Here is a 21,943-nt window from a genome sequence, read left to right as displayed (position 1 = left end):
CAATTGGAATCCTCATGAATGTTATAGCGGAATTGTAAAACAACCAATGAAATGTCACACAGTTAAGTGCCAGCCACTGCCAGTTGTTTATTCATGTTGAGCTCTGCTTCCATTGGTTGGCTGTAGACCAGTGGTTCCCAAACCTTTTCATGTCAAGGACCCCCAAATTGACATTTTTTTGCCCACGGACCCCCATTTGAAAAGACATGCCAGGGACCCCCCCCCCCCCCCCCCATAAGAGAAGATGTTTACGGCTCTAGCAGTGATTCTCAACCCGTTTAATTTCAAGGACCTCCAGTTTGACATGCATTAGTCTACAGACTCCCATTAAATGGCATTTCTATCTCTGGGACCCCCAATTAATATTGTAAAATCAATGTTCGGAGTGTACAAATGGAACCAAATGGACCCGTTAGGGTCCATTTGGTTCCATTTGTACACTCTCAGAGTTACAGACCCACAAGGGTCCATTTGGTTCCTAACTATCATTTAACTGGGGACCCCCTGGAACATCCTCTAGTACCCCTGGGGGTCCCCGGACCCCACTTTGGGAACCACTGGTGTAGACTAGTTTGTTTGTCACATTGATATTATACCAATGAAGTCACAGAGGGCTCTGAATATAAAAAATGGTAAATGGTGCATTTATCCAAGGCGCTTTACATAGATTGTGCATTACATTCACACACACATTCATACACCGATTGCGGCGGAAGCCATGCAAGGTACCAACCAGCACATCGGGAGCAATTTGGGGTTCAGTGTCTTGCCCAAGGACACTTCGACATGTAGACAGGAGGAGCCGGGATTCGAACCGCCGACCCATGGATCATTGGACGACCTGCTCTACCTCCTGAGCCAGTCGTCCACAACGTGCACGCACAGCCTCATGTGGAAGACCTACAAACCATGTCAGAAATAATGTCAAACATCTCCTCTAACCCCATTATCCTGTCTCCTTTCCAAAATAGGGCGGAGTAGGAATATTGCAATATAGTCAAAATAATAGATGGAATTATAGCAGTTACTGACTGTATTGCGAAGCACCAGAAGGAACAGAGGCATCTTGACTTAAAGTCTCAAAAATAGTTTTATTTATTTGTCAACAGTGAACATTTTGGTCAAAAGATCTCCGTCACAAAAAAAAGACAACAAAAAAGGCACTTTAATCTTCATTTTCTATAGGCTGTTTGTAATGGTGATTCCACAAGGATGTTTTAATTAACAGTGTAGTCTATTGAACTTGGCAATAATAGAAATGTACCCATATTTTGTACACCTTTATTCAGTGATATCTTAATGTGTGAGAAGATATAGTGGCTCAAGTCTTCCTCAACAGCACACACAGCTGCAGTGGTTTAAGCCTGACGTCGAAATATATTTTTTGAAGTATTCTGAAAGAATATATATTCAAAGATTTGTGCCGCATTTTCACGATTTAAAAAAAATAGCAGACCTACAAGCTCGTAGCGCGCCACTCGGTGGCGCGCTATGAGCTTGTAGATCTGCTATTTTTCAATAGCTAAGGTATAACATAATGCTTAGTTAAAACACCAAAAGGGGTTCCCGCCCAGAATGGGTTAATTGGGGATAGGCTGCATCAGTTACCTGTTAATTTTAGCGTTACTTTTAACTCTCAGGATTTTACCACCCATAATTTAGAACAGTAAGGAACAGGTGACATTGGTTCACCCCATAATAACGAAAGTAGAGAATGTCCACAATAGTTCACTATAAAGTTTATATAAAAAAAAAGGATGCCAATGCACGTGTCCTTACTGGAACGTTTACATCATTGTTTTTGCAGGCTTACACGTATCAGATGCATGAGAAAGAAAAGATTGCCAACATATCTTGTCACCACAAGAGTTGTAGTATAGAAACTAGAAACCAAAAGCACTACCAGACGTGCTTTAAAGGAAAGTAAGACCAGTCAGGCTGCTTGTCCGAAACAATCTGTTGAAAGACTATTCTGAACTTCACCGTGCAGTGACCCAGTTATGACTTCCCGCTCCCAGAACCCTACAAGTTATCACAGGCTGATAATTTTTACAAACATCTCACAACAACATCTGCCGCAAGGCAATTTCCCTCTTTGCTGACAAACGGTTTAAAGGGCACATCATTGGACATTTAACACAAATTTTTAAAAAAGGTTTTCTAAATCATGACAATTTTCTGAAAGATTTGAGGCACATTTTAACGATTTTTTCAAAAATAGCAGACCTACAAGTTCATAGCGCGCCACTCGGTGGCGCACTATGAGCTTGTAGATCTGCTATTTTTCAATAGCTAAATTATAACATAATGTATGTAACCACCAAAAAGGGGTTCCCGCTCAAAATGGGTTAACACATTTCTCCTAAGATGACATAGCAGCAAAGTCATACCTAGGCACAGAGGTTTTTACATCAACAAAAAGGTTTCTCAGATGGTGATAATACTCTTTTCAGATGGCAATTAAATCAATGAATAGCTATTTGAGCACAATTAATTAATATAATATGGACCTCAATATCTGTCACTTTGTGCCACCAGTGCCTTAAGTGAACAGCAGTTCAGTTTGACTTAGAATGTTTCTCATTATTATTATTTACTGAACTATATCATCCAGTATAAACACTTTATTAATTACTATCAGAGATGAAAACCAACATACCTTCACCAAAACATCATGAGTGCAATGTTTACATGTATGCAAGTCAGAACTAGTGATCTGTGATCGCCGAAGGAAAGAGTCTCTCAATGATGATGAATATGGTACATAGTGTACAACACAATTTCAACAAAGAAAAGAAAGGTGTGCTGCGATACAACATAATTTTGATATACTAGAGGCATCCTTATTGGAATTTAAATGTTTATAGCCATAGAGCGTTGCATTCCCGCCCCCGACGAGAGGCCCAGAAGAGAATTCCCCATTAATTTTTTCCCATAGACGTTTCGAAAAAGTATTTATTTTAAGACCTTAAGCCTCGGACAAAGCCAACTCTTGTTGTGACAAATCATGACAATAGATACAATGTTTTGGAATGATAAAATAATAAAGAAAAAAAAGGTCAGGGTACAACACTTTTTCTTTTTAGTTTTCTTCCAATTATTTGAAAACATTGTGTTCATTGTCATGATTTGTCACAACAAGAGTTGGCTTTGTCCGAGGCTTAAATGTCTTTAAATAAATGTATTTTTTAAACGTCTATGGGAAAAATGAATTGGGAATTCTCTTCCGGGCCTCTAGTCGTCAAGAAAGGGGGCGCGACTGCGATACCATTGAGAAGAAATTCAACATGGGGCCTTGAAAGGGAAATTACTTCATATTTCATGCAAGCTTTGCCATAATAAAACACACTGCAATTGTAGACAATAGTCACATTTTACCAATACCCCACTACTAAGGATTTGCACGATTATCAATCCCTGTGTCTGACAAAAATATAACTACTAGTTTAACAGCAGACAGTACTGTCATCCTTAATAAAAAAAATAGTAGCAGTTCTGGTCTAGTGCGTCTGGTCCTGCAGTAGAAAATTGTACTTGCCAAAATCTAAATCGTCAGGCAAAATGAGCCCGGCTTCACGAGCCCTAGACAGCTTCTTTCTCAGAAAGTCCCGTCTTTCAAACCATTCGAGCAGCTCCTCAGAGCTGTGGGCGTAGTCGCAGCTCGCTCCTTCTGGACATCCACTATCCAACCTGTCAATCACATCAATCCTGTGTCAATATGTCAATTTAACCCATTTATTTAGACCAGGGGTGCCCACGCCTTTAACCCATTTATTTAGACCAGGGGTGCCCACGCCTTTAACCCATTTATTTAGACCAGGGGTGCCCACGCCTTTAACCCATTTATTTAGACCAGGGGTGCCCACGCCTTTAACCCATTTATTTAGACCAGGGGTGCCCACGCCTTTAACCCATTTATTTAGACCAGGGGTGCCCACGCCTTTAACCCATTTATTTAGACCAGGGGTGCCCACGCCTTTAACCCATTTATTTAGACCAGGGGTGCCCACGCCTTTAACCCATTTATTTAGACCAGGGGTGCCCACGCCTTTAACCCATTTATTTAGACCAGGGGTGCCCACGCCTTTAACCCATTTATTTAGACCAGGGGTGCCCACGCCTTTAACCCATTTATTTAGACCAGGGGTGCCCACGCCTTTAACCCATTTATTTAGACCAGGGGTGCCCACGCCTTTAACCCATTTATTTAGACCAGGGGTGCCCACGCCTTTAACCCATTTATTTAGACCAGGGGTGCCCACGCCTTTAACCCATTTATTTAGACCAGGGGTGCCCACGCCTTTAACCCATTTATTTAGACCAGGGGTGCCCACGCCTTTAACCCATTTATTTAGACCAGGGGTGCCCACGCCTTTAACCCATTTATTTAGACTAGGGGTGCCCACGCCTTTAACCCATTTATTTAGACCAGGGGTGCCCACGCCTTTTTTACTTGAGAGCTACTTTAAAAATGACCAGCTCAACAAGATCTACCCACCGAATACCATTGCTGAAAATAGTCATGGAATAGGTAGCGTTTTTTGTATTTAATTTGTAATGCTACCGACATTTGTGCACAGCAACGCTCTTGAAACTATAAGATGGGTTTGAGGGGGTGCATACTTAGTTTAGACTAGTCATTGGTTAGAGAGGGGGTGCATACTTAGTTTAGACTAGTCATTGGTTAGAGAGGGGGTGCATACTTAGTTTAGACTAGTCATTGGTTAGAGAGGGGGTGCATACTTAGTTTAGACTAGTCATTGGTTAGAGAGGGGGTGCATACTTAGTTTAGACTAGTCATTGGTTAGAGAGGGGGTGCATACTTAGTTTAGACTAGTCATTGGTTAGAGAGGGGGTGCATACTTAGTTTAGACTAGTCATTGGTTAGAGAGGGGGTGCATACTTAGTTTAGACTAGTCATTGGTTAGATATGGGTTAAAAATAATTTTAATTCAAGTGGCAGATGCAAAAAATATATATTTTTTAAATATTCTTTAGGGGCATGTCATGCGATCTACCTGCACAGCCTTTGTGGTCTAATGGTAGATCGCGATCTACCTTTTGGGCACCCCTGATTTAGACCATGAGGACGATTCTGTAAAGGCCTTCTAAATCCTGACAGTTTTATGAAAAACCTTATGTCTCTGTCAGTTGTTCTCAAACATTTTCACGTCAAGGACCCCCAAGAATATACGTACATGCATTTGGCTGCCAACCCCCCCCCCCCCCCCCCCCAACCCCCCCCATCTGAAAATATGTTGTTCCAGGGACCCCCCCAGAAGCAACGATTTGAGTTAAAAACGCTCGCTCTGAAAGAATATATATATCGCGATTGTTCTAAAATAGCAGATCTACAAGCTCATGGCGCGGCACGATCTTCTATTTTTCACCAAAAGGGGTTCCCGCCCAGAATGGGTTTAAGCTTCTCTCATTCTTTGTTTACTTCTAAAAACCATCAATGCATATAGCGTGATTACAGTTTAATACAAGCCCATAGGACTGTAACGCAATAGAAGCATGGCTCTGCACCAGCTATATGAAAAAAACTGGTTCAATCCTCTATCCGACAGGTAGCAATGCTAGTCTAGACTAGTAGTCTAGCAGGACACTGTAGGCCAGATGAAGGTCTTACCTGGGACAGATGCTAGTCTAACAGGACACTGTAGGCCAGATGAAGGTCTTACCTGGGACAGATGCTAGTCTAGCAGGACACTGTAGGCCCAGATGAAGGTCTTACCTGGGACAGATGCTAGTCTAGCAGGACACTGTAGACCAGATGAAGGTCTTACCTGGGACAGATGCTAGTCTAGCAGGACACTGTAGGCCCAGATGAAGGTCTTACCTGGGACAGATGCTAGTCTAGCAGGACACTGTAGGTCTAGATGAAGGTCTTACCTGGGACAGATGCTAGTCTAGCAGGACACTGTAGGACAGATGAAGGTCTTACCTGGGACAGATGCTAGTCTAGCAGGTCACTGTAGGCCCAGATGAAGGTCTTACCTGGGACAGATGCTAGTCTAGCAGGACACTGTAGGCCCAGATGAAGGTCTTACCTGGGACAGATGCTAGTCTAGCAGGACACTGTAGGCCCAGATGAAGGTCTTACCTGGGACAGATGCTAGTCTAGCAGGACACTGTAGGCCAGATGAAGGTCTTACCTGGGACAGATGCTAGTCTAGCAGGACACTGTAGGCCAGATGAAGGTCTTACCTGGGACAGATGCTAGTCTAGCAGGACACTGTAGGCCAGATGAAGGTCTTACCTGGGACAGATGCTAGTCTAGCAGGACACTGTAGGCCCAGATGAAGGTCTTACCTGGGACAGATGTCGAGGCCGGGGCCGGGGAAGCGGTAGCTCCAGCTCAGGGCTTCGTCTTCTCCCTCGCAGCTGAAAACGCGGTCCTTGTGCTTCTCAGAGGAAATGTGTTGTCGCCACTGGCGCTCGCTGTTGCTGTTCCTTCCACACAGATGGCAGTGGAATCCACTCTGAAAGCATCAAACATCATGAGATTAACCCATTTTAGACCCGAGATCAGATTCTAAAAATGTCTTCTACATCCTGACAGTTTTCTGAAAAAGCTATGTCAGTCGTTCTTCGATTTTTCAAAAATTAGCAGACCTACAAGCTCGTAGCGCGCCACTCGGTGGCGCGCTATGAGCTTGTAGATCTGCTATTTTTCAATAGCTAAAGCATAACATAATGCTAACACCAAAAGGGGTTCCCGCCCAAAATGGGTTAATAATAACCACATTACAGACATATAATATGAAGATGTCATTACAAGCTGCACAATAAAAGGATGACGTGCATAATGTACTGTATGTATAAAGCTGAAATGTTTCAGTCACACGAATAATAATAAAGAATTAATGATAGATTTGGGGCTTTTCTGCCTTTATTGGATAGTAAGAGTATAGAATGACAGGAAACAGGGACAGAGTGACGGGGAGTGACAAACAGCAAAGGCCATCAGGCTCGGGAATCAAACCTGCGACTGACAGGTTTGCCTTGGTGGGCATTTTTGCAGAAACCAAAGAAGTGCAAGAGCCAATCAACGCATCATGTGCTCAGGGCCCTGTGATTGACACCGATTGTCTCTTTTTTTTGGCTTTACTGCGAACACCCACCCAGCGCTTGGGTCCAGACCGGTCTGCAGAACACACATGATAATGTGAATGTGCGTGACCGAGATGGTTTACCAGGATAGTCTTTATCTACAAGTAAGACGCGTGAAGCGAACGCAGCTGTTGTGGCAGTCTGACACACATTATTTTTTTTGTTCTCTTTCTTGTCAATTATTTTTTCTTTTTTTAATTTTTTAATAATTTCTTTTTTTCTTTTTTTTGCGTGTGTGCTTGCATGTGTGCGTTTTTGTGTGTGATACAGCTGCGCCCTCTGGTGGTGGGCGGGTGGTGTTACAGCGTGACACACACAGACAGACATATTCTGCTAGGTCTCATAGTAAAGGCTCACTGGCGTTCGCAATAATATTGAAGAAATAACAAATGTTGAGGCAAAACATGTGTGGTTGTGATACACTGGCCATTACATGAAATGTGATCTACCCACCAATGGTGCAGCATAGTCTGTTGGCATGGCAATGTTCTTCTCCTCGCTTACTACAACGGTCTGGGTGGGCATGGCCTCGTCTGACTGGCGGTTGTGGCTTGCCACGGAGAGCCACATCTCATACATCTGCTGTAAGTCTCTAGCTGCAGTGACAGATGTTAATGAATGATTAATCCATTGAGACCTGGAACGCATCCATGTCACGTTAGCGTTTAACCACATTAACCATTAACCCATTTTGGGGCGGGAACCCCTTTTGGTGTTTTAAACATTGTTATAATTTAGCTATTGAAAAATAGCAGATCTACAAGCTCATAGCGCGCCACCGAGTGGCGCGCTATGAACTTGTAGGTCTGCTATTTTTGAAAAATCGTTAAAATGTGCCTCAAATCTTTCCGAAAATTGTCATGATTTAGAAAACTTTTTTTTTAAAATTTCGACGTCAGGCCTGAATGGGTTAATGGCAGCATGCGATGGTGCAGACTGTACTGGCATCAAAACACAGCTGTACAGATTGTACTGGCATCAAAACACAGCTGTCTAAAGCAAAAGTGTACACAGTGAACATAACAACATAACACCTTCGCCAAAGCACATAAGGATCCCACTTTAATTCCTGGTCATATATTTGGTGTCACCAAATATAAAATATAAAACTGTCACCTACTGCCTTTGTCTTTTCGTTAAATTGTGATTGTTAAATCTACATCCAGCAACAAGAATAAACCATGTAGGATTATGATTGTTAATACGACTATACAACTCAGTCAATTACATCAAGCAGTGTAATATCACTTCTTTCATGTGATTTAGGGAATCCGTGCAGTTGTGTAATGGCTAATAATCGCTATTAACCCATTTTGACCCGAGATCAGATTCTAAAAATGTTTTCTACATCCCGACAGTTTTCGGAAAAAGCTATGTTTCTATGTCAGTGGTTCTTCGGTTTTTCAAAAATAGCAGACCTACAAGCTCGTAGCGCGCCACTCGGTGGCGCGCTACGAGCTTGTAGGTCTGCTATTTTTCAATAGCTAAAGCATAACATAATGCTAACACCAAAAGGGGTTCCCGCCCAAAATGGGTTAAGACATCTGGTGTTGACAGCGGTGTTGTTAACTCACCATCGTTGTTCTTCATGAACATCCACATCTCTTTCTCTTCCGGGCTGTGTGCATAAGTACAGTTCCCGATGTAGTTGCACTTCTTCTGACTCACAATCTGGACACACATCTGCAAGGACAAATTATGCTTAAGGAACATACTCAGTGATGTAAATAGGTTTTCAATGATGAGTCCCGGGATGCAGGGATGGTCTTTTAGAGGAGTCCCAGGGACATTTTATGAGTCCCACTTCAACGACGTGTCATATTTTGCCATTTTTACTGTAGTAATTGCAGCATTTAACTCCCATTTCATAGAATAAAAAAAACAGTACAGTAGTGCATCCCGTGGATGCAGAGGTCGTTGTTTGATTGCGTCCCTAAAAATATATGCGTTTTGGGATGCAAAATGCACCCTATTTTAATCTCTGCATACTGGATTTATGCCATGGCTGAAGGCCTTCGGTCTTATCACTCGGATGTGCGTGCTTTGTTAACTCCTTTGCATGGCTAAAAGGTTGAGTAATCCTAGAACAGTTATGTTTGTGTCTATGTAGCCTCGGAAACCCAGACGTTTTTATTTCCAGGGAGAAAAGAAAAGTCTGGGTCCTAGTCCACTTCAATTTGGCATAGAGTAGCGCAAACGTCGATCACTCTCTGCTGATTTCTGATCGTCTGCACCTTTGTTAAATTGACGCACACACGTACACACACACACACACACACTCCTCCTCTCTCTCTCTCTCTCTGTCGCTCTAATTAATTAGTCTCATGTCCAGTAGCTGCGTCTAGATTCTCCCGGCGGATCCTGCCGGGAGCTGCCTATGCCATAGAAAGCATAGGTGAGTTCCAGGCTAGTGTCTATGTATGTCTGTCCCCTCAAAAGTAGACCAATTCACAGCTCATGGCGCAACATGCATCACGAAACAGAGCCACCTCTGGCCACGAAAGCCTGAACTGTGTAAAAATGCACAGTGAAGTAAATGTGAAGCTCATTAAGAGCGTGAATGTTCAATTGTAGTTACTTACAAGTTACAACAACCTTGTTCTAGTGAAGTACATTTGTTCTAATAGTTGAAGTGTTCGTGAAGATCACTATTTGCATTTGGCCAAGTGAGGCATGGACCTTCCATCACCACATTAGTTGACATGCACACACGCATACAGCCTGTAGTGTATAGTGGAGCTTACCAATACCCCACTGAAAGCTGCAATGTGCTTACAAACGGCACACATATTGACATGAACTATCGATAGCTGCAGATTGGACGGGGAGGCAGGCCACGCCGTTATTAGGATCCGTCTTGTTATTCTATAGTTTTGTGCATGTTTTAGCCAGATTAGCGTTAATCTCACGTGTACTTACACCGCAGAACACTTTTAAAAAGCAGGTATTTTGAAAGATTTTGGAATTCACATGATAAACCAATCTCTGGGCTCTGGCTAATATTCACCATGAGGAAGACATGGCCACTTGAATTGAATTCGTAAAACATTTTCCATGCAACAACAACAAAAAACAAGTTCTGTGTTGGATTATCCATCTCAAGCTAATTTCAAGTGACTGCAAGTTCATTTTCATACTGCACTGACATTAACCCATTTAGGCCTGACGTCGAAATAAAAAAGACGTTCGCTCTGAAAGAATATATATTCAAAGATCTGTGCCGCATTTTTACGATTTTTCAAAAATAGCAGACCTACAAGCTCGTAGCGCGCCACTCGGTGGTCTCCAGTAACAGGCCTAAGGGCAGAGGTCATGGTCTCGTGCTCCCCACAGAACAAGCAGGAAGAAATACATGATGTAGCAACACAACATGGAAGCATTTGCTTTTAGGATTATTTTTCATGACATCATTCATAGCAGTTATTAGAAACGAACAGTGAAGAGAGCCAGGGGCAGAGAAGGAGGCAACGTTCAAAATAATGATAATGTTTTTAAAGCGCTTTTCCAAGTGCTCAGAGCATTTCACAATGGTTCATTCATTCATGATACAGTGGGAGGTGAAGCGGTGAGCAGTCGACGCCAGCGTCCTCACTTCCCAAATTCACACACCAATGGTGGTGAGCTAGCACCGACCGACTCATTGGAGGCAATGTAGGGTTGCCCAAGGGCACTTCGACAGGAGGAGCCGGGATTCGAACCTCCGACCCACGGATCATTGGACGACCTGCTCTACCTCTTGAGCCACAGCCGTCCTATAACATGCTGAACTATCAAATTATCAATAAAATAATCACAATTGTGTGATTGATGCACATTTCTGCAATAATATACTGAGTAAAAACTGTCACATGGCAGCTAAAAGAACTGAAGAACCCACCTCATACTGCAGCTAAAAGAACTGAATAACGCACCTCATACTGCAGCTAAAAGAACTGAAGAACCCACCTCATACTGCAGCTAAAAGAACTGAAGAACCCACCTCATACTGCAGCTAAAAGAACTGAATAACGCACCTCATACTGCAGCTAAAAGAACTGAAGAACCCACCTCATACTGCAGCTAAAAGAACTGAAGAACCCACCTCATACTGCAGCTAAAAGAAGTGAAGAACCCACCTCATACTGCAGCTAAAAGAACTGAAGAACCCACCTCATACTGCAGCTAAAAGAACTGAAGAACCCACCTCATACTGCAGCTAAAAGAACTGAAGAACCCACCTCATACTGCAGCTAAAAGAACTGAAGAACCCACCTCATACTGCAGCTAAAAGAACTGAAGAACCCACCTCATACTGCAGCTAAAGGAACTGAAGAACCCACCTCATACTGCAGCTAAAAGAACTGAGGAACCCACCTCATACTGCAGCTAAAAGAACTGAAGAACCCACCTCATACTGCAGCTAAAAGAACTGAAGAACCCACCTCATACTGCAGCTAAAAGAACTGAAGAACCCACCTCATACTGCAGCTAAAAGAACTGAAGAACCCACCTCATACTGCAGCTAAAAGAACTGAAGAACCCACCTCATACTGCAGCTAAAAGAACTGAAGAACCCACCTCATACTGCAGCTAAAAGAACTGAAGAACCCACCTCATACTGCAGCTAAAAGAACTGAAGAACCCACCTCATACTGCAGCTAAAAGAACTGAAGAACCCACCTCATACTGCAGCTAAAAGAACTGAAGAACCCACCTCATACTGCAGCTAAAAGAACTGAAGAACCCACCTCATACTGCAGCTAAAAGAACTGAAGAACCCACCTCATACTGCAGCTAAAAGACCTGAAGAACCCACCTCATACTGCAGCTAAAGGAACTGAAGAACCCACCTCATACTGCAGCTAAAAGAACTGAAGAACCCACCTCATACTGCAGCTAAAAGAACTGAAGAACCCACCTCATACTGCAGCTAAAAGACCTGAAGAACCCACCTCATACTGCAGCTAAAGGAACTGAAGAACCCACCTCATACTGCAGCTAAAAGAACCGAAGAACCCACCTCATACTGCAGCTAAAAGAACTGAAGAACCCACCTCATACTGCAGCTAAAGGAACTGAAGAACCCACCTCATACTGCAGCTAAAAGAACTGAATAACGCACCTCATACTGCAGCTAAAAGAACTGAAGAACCCACCTCATACTGCAGCTAAAATAACTGAAGAACCCACCTCATACTGCAGCTAAAAGAACTGAAGAACCCACCTCATACTGCAGCTAAAAGAACTGAAGAACCCACCTCATACTGAAGAACCCACCTCATACTGCAGCTAAAATAACTGAATAACGCACCTCATACTGCAGCTAAAAGAACTGAAGAACCCACCTCATACTGCAGCTAAAAGAAGTGAAGAACCCACCTCATACTGCAGCTAAAAGAACTGAAGAACCCACCTCATACTGCAGCTAAAAGAACTGAAGAACCCACCTCATACTGCAGCTAAAAGAACTGAAGAACCCACCTCATACTGCAGCTAAAAGAACTGAAGAACCCACCTCATACTGCAGCTAAAAGAACTGAAGAACCCACCTCATACTGCAGCTAAAAGAACTGAAGAACCCACCTCATACTGCAGCTAAAAGAACTGAAGAACCCACCTCATACTGCAGCTAAAAGAACTGAAGAACCCACCTCATACTGCAGCTAAAGGAACTGAAGAACCCACCTCATACTGCAGCTAAAAGAACTGAAGAACCCACCTCATACTGCAGCTATAAGAACTGAAGAACCCACCTCATACTGCAGCTAAAAGAACTGAAGAACCCACCTCATACTGCAGCTAAAAGAACTGAATAACGCACCTCATACTGCAGCTAAAAGAACTGAAGAACCCACCTCATACTGAAGAACCCACCTCATACTGCAGCTAAAAGAACTGAAGAACCCACCTCATACTGCAGCTAAAAGAACTGAAGAACCCACCTCATACTGCAGCTAAAAGAACTGAAGAACCCACCTCATACTGCAGCTAAAGGAACTGAAGAACCCACCTCATACTGCAGCTAAAAGAACTGAAGAACCCACCTCATACTGCAGCTAAAAGAACTGAAGAACCCACCTCATACTGCAGCTAAAAGAACTGAAGAACCCACCTCATACTGCAGCTAAAAGAACTGAGGAACCCACCTCATACTGCAGCTAAAAGAACCGAAGAACCCACCTCATACTGCAGCTAAAAGAACCGAAGAACCCACCTCATACTGCAGCTAAAAGAACTGAAGAACCCACCTCATACTGCAGCTAAAAGAACTGAAGAACCCACCTCATACTGCAGCTAAAAGAACTGAAGAACCCACCTCATACTGCAGCTAAAAGAACTGAAGAACCCACCTCATACTGCAGCTAAAGGAACTGAAGAACCCACCTCATACTGCAGCTAAAAGAACTGAAGAACCCACCTCATACTGCAGCGGGTGGTTTTTGGCGTGAGGCAGCGATCGACATGAAATCCACTTGTTCCGGTCCAAGGACTTCACCAGCAGCACTCGGCGCTCCTTGATCCAACTGAAGACAGACAAAAGGGATGGACAGAAAATGAAAATTAATTTGACTCATTTGGTTTTATTCTCCAATTTGGCTACATTATCAATGATCATATATCATTAATATTGTTTTTTCCACAACGGCTCAGTTTTTTTTACCAGGTTGTGGAGCAAGTTGGTCTAAATACTGAATTTAGCGCAGCGACTGACGCTGCGCTAGTCGGATTGGCTGTCCTTTAATTAAGCCAATGGGGAGTCCGCAATGCCTTCCCATACTCAAGTTCTCAAGTTCAATAATGTAAACATGTTTTATTAGACCGAATGGCCCAAACAGAATTACATCACAGGCAAAGTATTCAAAACATGGAAATAATCCATGTTCCCATCATCCACTGCACAAAATAAATTACATTGCCTGGATGGAGGTCTTGCTTACCTGTGACTGGCCTTGGCTGTGCAGTATGTAAGGGCTTTGTTGGGCTCACTGACGAGGCCGTCGCGCCAGCACGTAGCACATGCAAACTTCATTCTCAGGTTGGGGCTCAGGCTCTTGTCTCCTCCCACTCCTTTGGTTCGGCTGACAGCTCCTGCTCCTGCTCCTCCTCCTCCTCCTCCTCCTCCTCCTCCCACAGCAGCCCCAACAGAGGAGGGGGCTTTGGGATCCTAACATAAGCCAAGTACAGTAGTTGTACATTTTCATTTGAATGATCTTTCAACTGTATCTATATTTTAGCACCGATTAAGTATTGTTCCACTCGTGCATAAAGCATATTACACACTGTGTATATTCTGGAAATTCACATTTCCTACCTACATACTGTCATTAACGTTTAGATGTACAGTGTATTACAGTTTTGGTGTGGCATCTTCGTTTTGTTTTCCTTTGTTATTGTATTGTGTTTAATTGTAATTGCGAATATGGATATATATGGATCTCTCTGGGTCTGAACTAAAGATTGAATTGAATGTGTGGGTTTATCCTTCACATTATTAGAAGGAAATAATATACACCCACAGTTCAATGTCTTTGTGCAAATGGACATGGGATACATTTCACGTTTATAAAAAACAAAGCTTAAAAACACATCAACTTTAACTTACTATGCACTACACCCAAACTTACTTACTAGCCTTGAAATATCCTACTATAAATGCGCCACGTCTCGTGCGTGCGTGCGTGCGTGCGTACGTACGCGTGTGTGTGTACGGTTGTAATGCACGTAACTCGACAACCGTTTGACCCACCGACTTCACATTCGACACACGCGTTCCACACCCCCACAGGGAGTGCAGTGCCAGCTATCGAGTCGGTCGGACCCACGGTTCTCCAGAACCACCACAAAAGGCTCTGGTCAGGCTCTGCCAGTGGGCCTAATGAGGCCAACTCCTTTTAACCTGGCGCGGCCAGACTCATAGCGAGGATTCACTGACGTTTCCCGGGGAGGAAACGTCAGTGAATCCTCGCTATGAGTCTGGCCGCGCCAGGCTAAACTCCTTTCACCTGGGCCAGGCTCTGCCAGTGGGCCTAATGAGGCCAACTCCTTTCACCTGTGCAATTTCCATCCTCTGCCTCAGCCAATTGAGGCTCAACCAATCAGGCTCTGCCAGTTTGCAGTCTTCACACACACACACACACACACACACACACACACACACACACACACACACACACACACACACACACACACACACACACACACACACACACACACACACACACACACACACACACACACACACACACACACACACACACACACACACACACACACACACACACACACACACACACACACAGATCTCCATGTGGGACACCAGCTGACAGTTAAAACAGGTGCTATGACAACGTATATCATTAGGTTCCCAAGTTGCATCGTTCCCAAGTAGGCCGGTGGCCGACTGCGACGGGCACGTACAGGCCTAGTTACATGAAAATAATAGAATATCCCACCAAAAGTTTGATCGGCAAAGTAGAGGAAGAAATGTAATGGTTGTGAAAACAAACAAAGACTACAGTAGAGTAACAGAAGCCCCTTTTGCATTGCCCATTTATACGGCAGAAATGTATGGACATGGAGTCCAAAACAATGCATGGAATGCATTATTTTGCCGCATTTGACGCGGTCACAAGACCGAATTGATATTTCAGGGGTGTAACGTCTAAGATTTGTGCACCTTTCTACATCAAACCAGTCGATGCTTCTCTTCAATTTCTCCTCCACCACATTTTCTGATCGCACAAACTTTGTTTGGTTCTGTATATAAAATAAAACAGCTGTCATTAATGACAGCTATTAATAGGGAATTTTAAAGACTGAGTGACGTGATTCCCCCCCCCCCTCTAAAACATGATCATCAGGTATTATGGTTAGATTTATTTTCCAAAAAGGTATGAGAAAGTTTTAAAATTATGTTTTTATGTGGCCTTTCAGAAGAAACCAAAAATACACAGGGAAGACATATTTGCATATTATAACCACACCTGGGGGTCTATTAGAGAAATACTAACTCCATAGTCACATACAAAACAGAAAAAAGCACAAAACTATGGCACCCCATCTTTAAGCTAAATTATTTTAAACAATATTTGGTTAAACAGACGGACACAAATAAAGAAAGAGAAAGACACGGTCACAAGATGGAAGTCAATGACCATGTCAGATACAGCAGCTATATGCTGTAAAATATACTTTAGCTATTGAAAAATAGCAGATCTACAAGCTCATAGCGCGCCACCGAGTGGCGCGCTATGAGCATGTAGGTCTGCTATTTTTGAAAAATCGTGAAAATGTGGCACAAATCTTTGAATATAATATTCTTTCAGAAGACTATTTATTTATTTCGACGTCAGGCCTAATGGGATAATATATATAATGGAAGAGTGCAAGGCTCATCTTACTTTCTGCACTTTCTGTTCCTTTGCTGCATTCCGTTGCTGTTCCTGATGATATTTTCTAGATTTCTCCTCAATTTCCTCAGGTGTGATACCTATAGATATAGACAGACAGAAATACATACACAGACAAACAGAGACAGAAAGACAGACAGACTTCAGTGTGACCGTGAACCCCAGGAGAAATTATGAGAGTCTGCTGCCACCTGCTGGATTTGACTAAGAATGCTGTAGGTGAACGCTATCACGTTATCACATTAAACCAAAATACGTTTCAATTAATATTTACGAACATAAACACTGCCATAAATGGACACAGGTAACCCATTGTAATGGATTGATCCATATGTCCTCTCAATCTTTTGCATCATTGCAGAATGGATGCAATTACCATTTTACCATAACCATACCATAACCCATTTTGACCTGAGATCAGATTCTAAAAATGTCTTCTACATCCTGACAGTTTTCTGAAAAAGCTATGTTTCTATGTCAGTGGTTCTTCGATTTTTCAAAAATAGCAGACCTACAAGCTCTATGAGCTTGTAGATCTGCAATGAAATGCAGGGAAATCACCCTTTAAAAAAAATGTATCCTCTCCATCTCCCGATCCTCATTTCATAAACATCCAGACAAATGCACTGTAGTGTAAACTAGTGCTGCCAGAATTGGCCAAAAATGACATTCGAATATTACTTTTAAAACTCACTCAGTGCCACAGGACGCCTAATGACGCCTCCCCCTTATAACACCACATGATTCGAACGAATTTCGAATGATTTCGAATGTATATGATTTTGATATGAATATGATATGAATATTGCAGCCTAATATGCTGTAAAACTTTCTCTTTCTTCATCTATATGGTCCGGTCCTGTATGGGCTGCGGTTGGTGCTGAGAAATGTGCTCCGAGTCTTGTGAGATCAAATTAATGATTCATAAGTATCTCGCCAGAACTCACACAGCAATTGTAGTTATTTTTTAAATTCAAATCTTAATTTAATACATTTGATTATTCATTTATTTTTTACATTCATTAGAATATTCGTTGGCAGCACTACTGCAAACCATATCTCTACTGTATTCAGGAGGTATGCGTCTGCCAGACAGTGGCCTTGTGGTTATAGTGTCCGCCCTGAAACTGGGAGGTTGGGGTTCGATCCCCGGGCCGGGTCATACCAAAGACTGTATGGGACCCAATGCCTCCCTGCTCAGCAAAGTCAGCATTAACCCATTTTGACCTGAGATCAGATTCTAAAAAATGTCTTCTACATCATGACAGTTTTCTGAAAAAGCTATGTTTCTATGTCAGTCGTCCTTCGATTTTTCAAAAATAGCAGACCTACAAGCTCGTAGCGCGCCACTATTTTTCAATAGCTAAAGTATAACATAATGCCAACACCAAAATAATGGGTTAAAGGGTTGGATTGGGGGGTCAAATCTACCAATCAAATGATTCCCGAGCGCAGCACGGCTGCAGCTCAGATGGGTCAAATGCGGAGAACAAATTTCACTGCGTTAACGTGTGTGACAAATCGTATGACTTTGACTTTACCCGTGTCTTTCTCCACCTTCCAGGTCTGGAGCTCAATGACGGAATGGGCATAATGGCAGTTGTCCGCGTAGTGGCAACGGGTCGCATGGCGGCACAGCTCCAAAAGGCACTTCTGAATTAGTGGACGGATCTTGCTGTAGCTCTCAATGTTGGACATTGCAAATACCAAACACCTGAGGATGATAGAAAGGACAGTTTGTGTGTGTCTGACTGTGTGTGGTTAGCCTTCCTGGGGCCATAAGCAAAGTTCTGTCTCCCCTACCTTAACCATACCATGTCAAATCTTGAGTAGTCATTTAGCATAGCTAAATTAATAATAGCCGACACACAAGCTTCACAACACGTGAGCTTTGTGAGCGGAGCATAAATTAGACGTATTGTTCCATTAGCAGCCATTAAACTGTCTTCGTCCCTGAAATGCAGCCTACGTTGTGCTAAAATGTTTACTCTGGTGAATGTGAACAGCCATTACGTCCTCCTGGTTTTAGCTGTACCTTGTTTCCTGTGTTTACAGCTAAATACTAGCCAACTTGACTGGAATAAAGCATATTAGCCATTTAGGCCTGACGTCAAAATTTTAAAAAAATCTTCTAAATCCTGACAGTTTTCTGAAATTTCTATATCAGTGGTGCTCAATATTTCATGTCAAGGACCCCAAAGATTATATGTAATTGGCCACCGACCCCCATCTGAAAATATGTTATTCCAAGAACCTCTCAGAAGCAAAGATTTGAGTTAAAAACGTTCGCTCTGAAAGAATATATATCCAAAGATTTGCAACACATTTTCAAGATTTTTCAAAAATAGCAGACCTACAAGCTCGTAGCACGGCACTCGGTGCCGCGCTATGAGCTTGTAGGTCTGCTATTTTTCAATAGCTAAAGTATAACATAATGCTATAAACACCAAAAGGGGTTCCCGTATAGAATGGGTTAGGTTAGGGTATGAAATGCATCAATGGAATTGTAAGAACACGGCATTAGCCGAAACAGACGGAAAGGAGAATTGTCTCCATGGTCAATATAATGTCCCTTTAATAACCAACTCACTTATTGGTATCAAAGATGTGGCCGCCCTGCGGGTTGGAGCAGATGGTGGGGTCATCCGTGCAGGGTCTACTGATGATCCGCGTGGGTTTGGCGTCAAAGCACTCCTGGAGGAAAGAAACAGAAATATATGGAGGGGAGCGAGAAAAGGATACAAACAACATTTTGTATACTCCCATTTGCATGCTTGTTTTGTGTGTGTGTGTGTGTGTGTGTGCGTGTGTGTGTGTGTGTGCGTGTGTGTGTTTGTGTGTGTGTGCGTGTCAGAGTAGTATAAAAGAGAGTAATGACACTCCCGTTGACTCATAACGTAACAATGGAATGCGGAAGTGCTCATTCTATCTCAATGGAATAGTTCCAGCCATAGGAGCAATGTTTGGAACTATCGCTCATAGGCACCCGCTTTGCGGCGAGATCAAAGCGTGTCACCACTCTCTTACTACATTACTCTGGTGCGTGTGAGAGACTGTCTACAGACGGAGCGACTAACCTGACAGAGGAGCATGAACATTCCTTTGTGTTCTTGTATGAGCTGCGTGACAACGTGAGCGACGTCCTGCGTTCCAAACAGCATGGATCTGACCATGGTTCCATTCCTTTCTGCCGTCCACACGTCTATCTCCAGCTGGTTGTAAGCGAAGGTGCAGTTCTCTCCAAACTTGCACGTGCCCACATCTCCTGACAGCATCAGCTCTGGACAATAAGAAGTAACGCAACTGTCAGACATATACAGGGAGTGGATAATTCTTATATATTGATACTATATGTTACCTCATGGCTGGGGTCAGACACAGAATATTTATTTTATTCTCTATGCCCGGCTAAAGGCACGCCGGAGAACCTTGAATTCGCCCCGTCTCTCTGCGTTTGTCTGTCTGCAGCTAATCTCGCTAAATACTATGGCCATCAGGCTCCGCCAGGACTGCAATTAACACATTTTGACCTGAGATCAGATTCTAAAAATGTCTTCTACATCCTGACAGTTTTCTGAAAAAGCTATGTTTCTATGTCAGTCGTTCTTCGATTTTTCAAAAATAGCAGACCTACAAGTTCATAGCGCGCCACTCGGTGGCGCGCTATGAGCTTGTAGATCTGCTATTTTTCAATAGCTAAAGCATAACATAATGCTAACACCAAAAGGGGTTCCCGCCCAAAATGGGTTAACACATTGGGCAGTGGCGCTGGCATGTCACAAATAGGCGATTATTCTGTAAAAAATAGGCGAACCCTGAGTGGTTCCACCGCGGCATATTATATGACAAATCATTATCTGGCATTCGTCACTGCTACTGTATATGTTTTCCAATCTCCGTCAATTGCTATACTAGCCTTTGGTGGTTGGATGTGCATAATCTATATATATATATATATATATATATATATATATATATATATACATATATATATATATATATATATATGACAAATGTATGTACTGCAGTCAGTGTTGGGGTTATGCACAGACAACGTTGAGTCTACTCTACAACCTCGCATCACCAAGCTTTCCTAAACAGAGGAGAAACGTTGAGTCTACTCTACAACCTCGCATCACCAGGCTCTCCTAAACAGAGGAGAAACGTTGAGTCTACTCTATAACCTCGCATCAACAGGCCTTCCTAAACAGAGGAGAAACGTTGAGTCTACTCTATAACCTCGCATCACCAGGCTTTCCTAAACAAAGGAGAAACGTCGTTGAGTCTACTCTATAACCTCGCATCACCAGGCTCTCCTAAACAGAGGAGAAACGTTGAGTCTACAAAAACTATATTGTATGACAGAGACATCACTGACAAATCCTTGGCCTTTTATCTCTTCAATAAGCGTCGAGCATGCAGCACCATCACTATAAGCTGTATTTATTTTCACGCGTGCGCTACTGAAACATTAAACGGGATTATTATTAAGTAAAACTATCCAGAATGTGTAACCCAGGTAAAGTAACGCATCACTATGCAAGTTAAACTATAGTTTTTCAACTGTTCAGTCGTTCTGATACGGACATAAGCATTTGTAATCATCCTAATCCTTGTGGATATAACTCCATATACAGTAGGTCAGCTCAGTGGCCTTGTGGTTAGAGTGTCCGCCCTGAGACTAGGAGGCCGGGGTTCAATCCCCGGCCGGGTCATACCAAAGACTCTAAAAATGGGACCCAGTGCCTCCCTGCTTGACACTCAGCATCAAGGGTTGGATTGGGGGGTAAGTCCCTGCGACATACTAGCGTCATGTCCAGGGGGTGTACTTGTACATCAAGCTGCCTCACGCTACAGAAACAGGAGATAGGCTCCTATGGGCCTCATGGCTCTGCAAGGCTACTTACTACTTACAGTAGGTCAATGATATAACATGATGCATGTGAATCCTCTGTTCAGCACCTGTTCTTTTTTAGGTTAGGAGTGTGTGCTCTTCGCCACTTCTGCATCTAAATCACTCAGCCGCCTGTTTTCTTTTTAGCATCCTTACCCTTACAAAGCATAAAGGGCCCACCATGGACCCTGGCAGGAACCGTTCGTATCCTGGTCCACTCCAAACCAAGACCGGCCTTCTTCCTGCACAGCAGAATGTCCTGTTTACAAGTGTGGACGAGGCCGGTCTTGTGAACAAAACTATATATTCCTTTACCTGGAAAAAAAGAGAAAGGGGCAGGGGGGAGGGGGGGGTGACATAAGATGTTACACTTTATCCCATTTAGACCTGAGATCGATTCTACAAATGTCTTCTAAATCCTGACAGTTTTCTGAAAAACTCATGTTTCTATATCAGTGGTTCTCAAACATTTTCATGTCGAGGACCCCCACAAATATATGTAATAGACCGCCGACCCCCATCTGAAAATATGTTGTTCCAGGGA

At 43.0% G+C, this 21,943-nt stretch overlaps 1 protein-coding gene across 3 annotated transcripts in view; it reads right to left on the bottom strand.

Annotated features, from left to right (window-relative positions):
* Window positions 1–1,064: 1,064 nt before the first annotated feature.
* The window catches only part of LOC306936659 (zinc finger CCCH domain-containing protein 7B-like), a 33,967-nt gene continuing 13,088 nt past the window's right edge, over window positions 1,065–21,943 (bottom strand). The window contains exons 14-25 of one of the 3 annotated variants that reach the window (XR_013791517.1): window positions 21,556–21,714; window positions 19,583–19,785; window positions 19,096–19,199; window positions 18,047–18,219; window positions 16,497–16,585; window positions 14,034–14,260; window positions 13,514–13,619; window positions 8,691–8,799; window positions 7,570–7,712; window positions 6,316–6,485; window positions 1,535–3,690; window positions 1,065–1,463 (exon numbers count right to left, since the gene is read on the bottom strand). Coding sequence is in view for 2 of the 3 variants with exons in the window: in XM_079520244.1 (XP_079376370.1) it covers window positions 3,501–3,690; window positions 6,316–6,485; window positions 7,570–7,712; window positions 8,691–8,799; window positions 13,514–13,619; window positions 14,034–14,260; window positions 16,497–16,585; window positions 18,047–18,219; window positions 19,096–19,199; window positions 19,583–19,785; window positions 21,556–21,714 (1,673 nt within the window). In the remaining variant the exon portion in view is untranslated. Of the gene's footprint in view, window positions 3,691–6,315; window positions 6,486–7,569; window positions 7,713–8,690; window positions 8,800–13,513; window positions 13,620–14,033; window positions 14,261–16,496; window positions 16,586–18,046; window positions 18,220–19,095; window positions 19,200–19,582; window positions 19,786–21,555; window positions 21,715–21,943 lie in introns of all 3 variants that reach the window. The other 2 variants (XM_079520245.1, XM_079520244.1) reach the window with 2 other exon arrangements.

This window comes from Electrona antarctica, assembly GCF_951216825.1.
Source record: "Electrona antarctica genome assembly, chromosome: 14".
In the NCBI taxonomy this organism is placed as follows: Eukaryota; Metazoa; Chordata; class Actinopteri; order Myctophiformes; family Myctophidae; genus Electrona; species Electrona antarctica.
The sequence above is the reverse complement of the archived record's forward strand: the minus strand, read 5'-3'. Positions and strand labels throughout refer to the sequence as shown.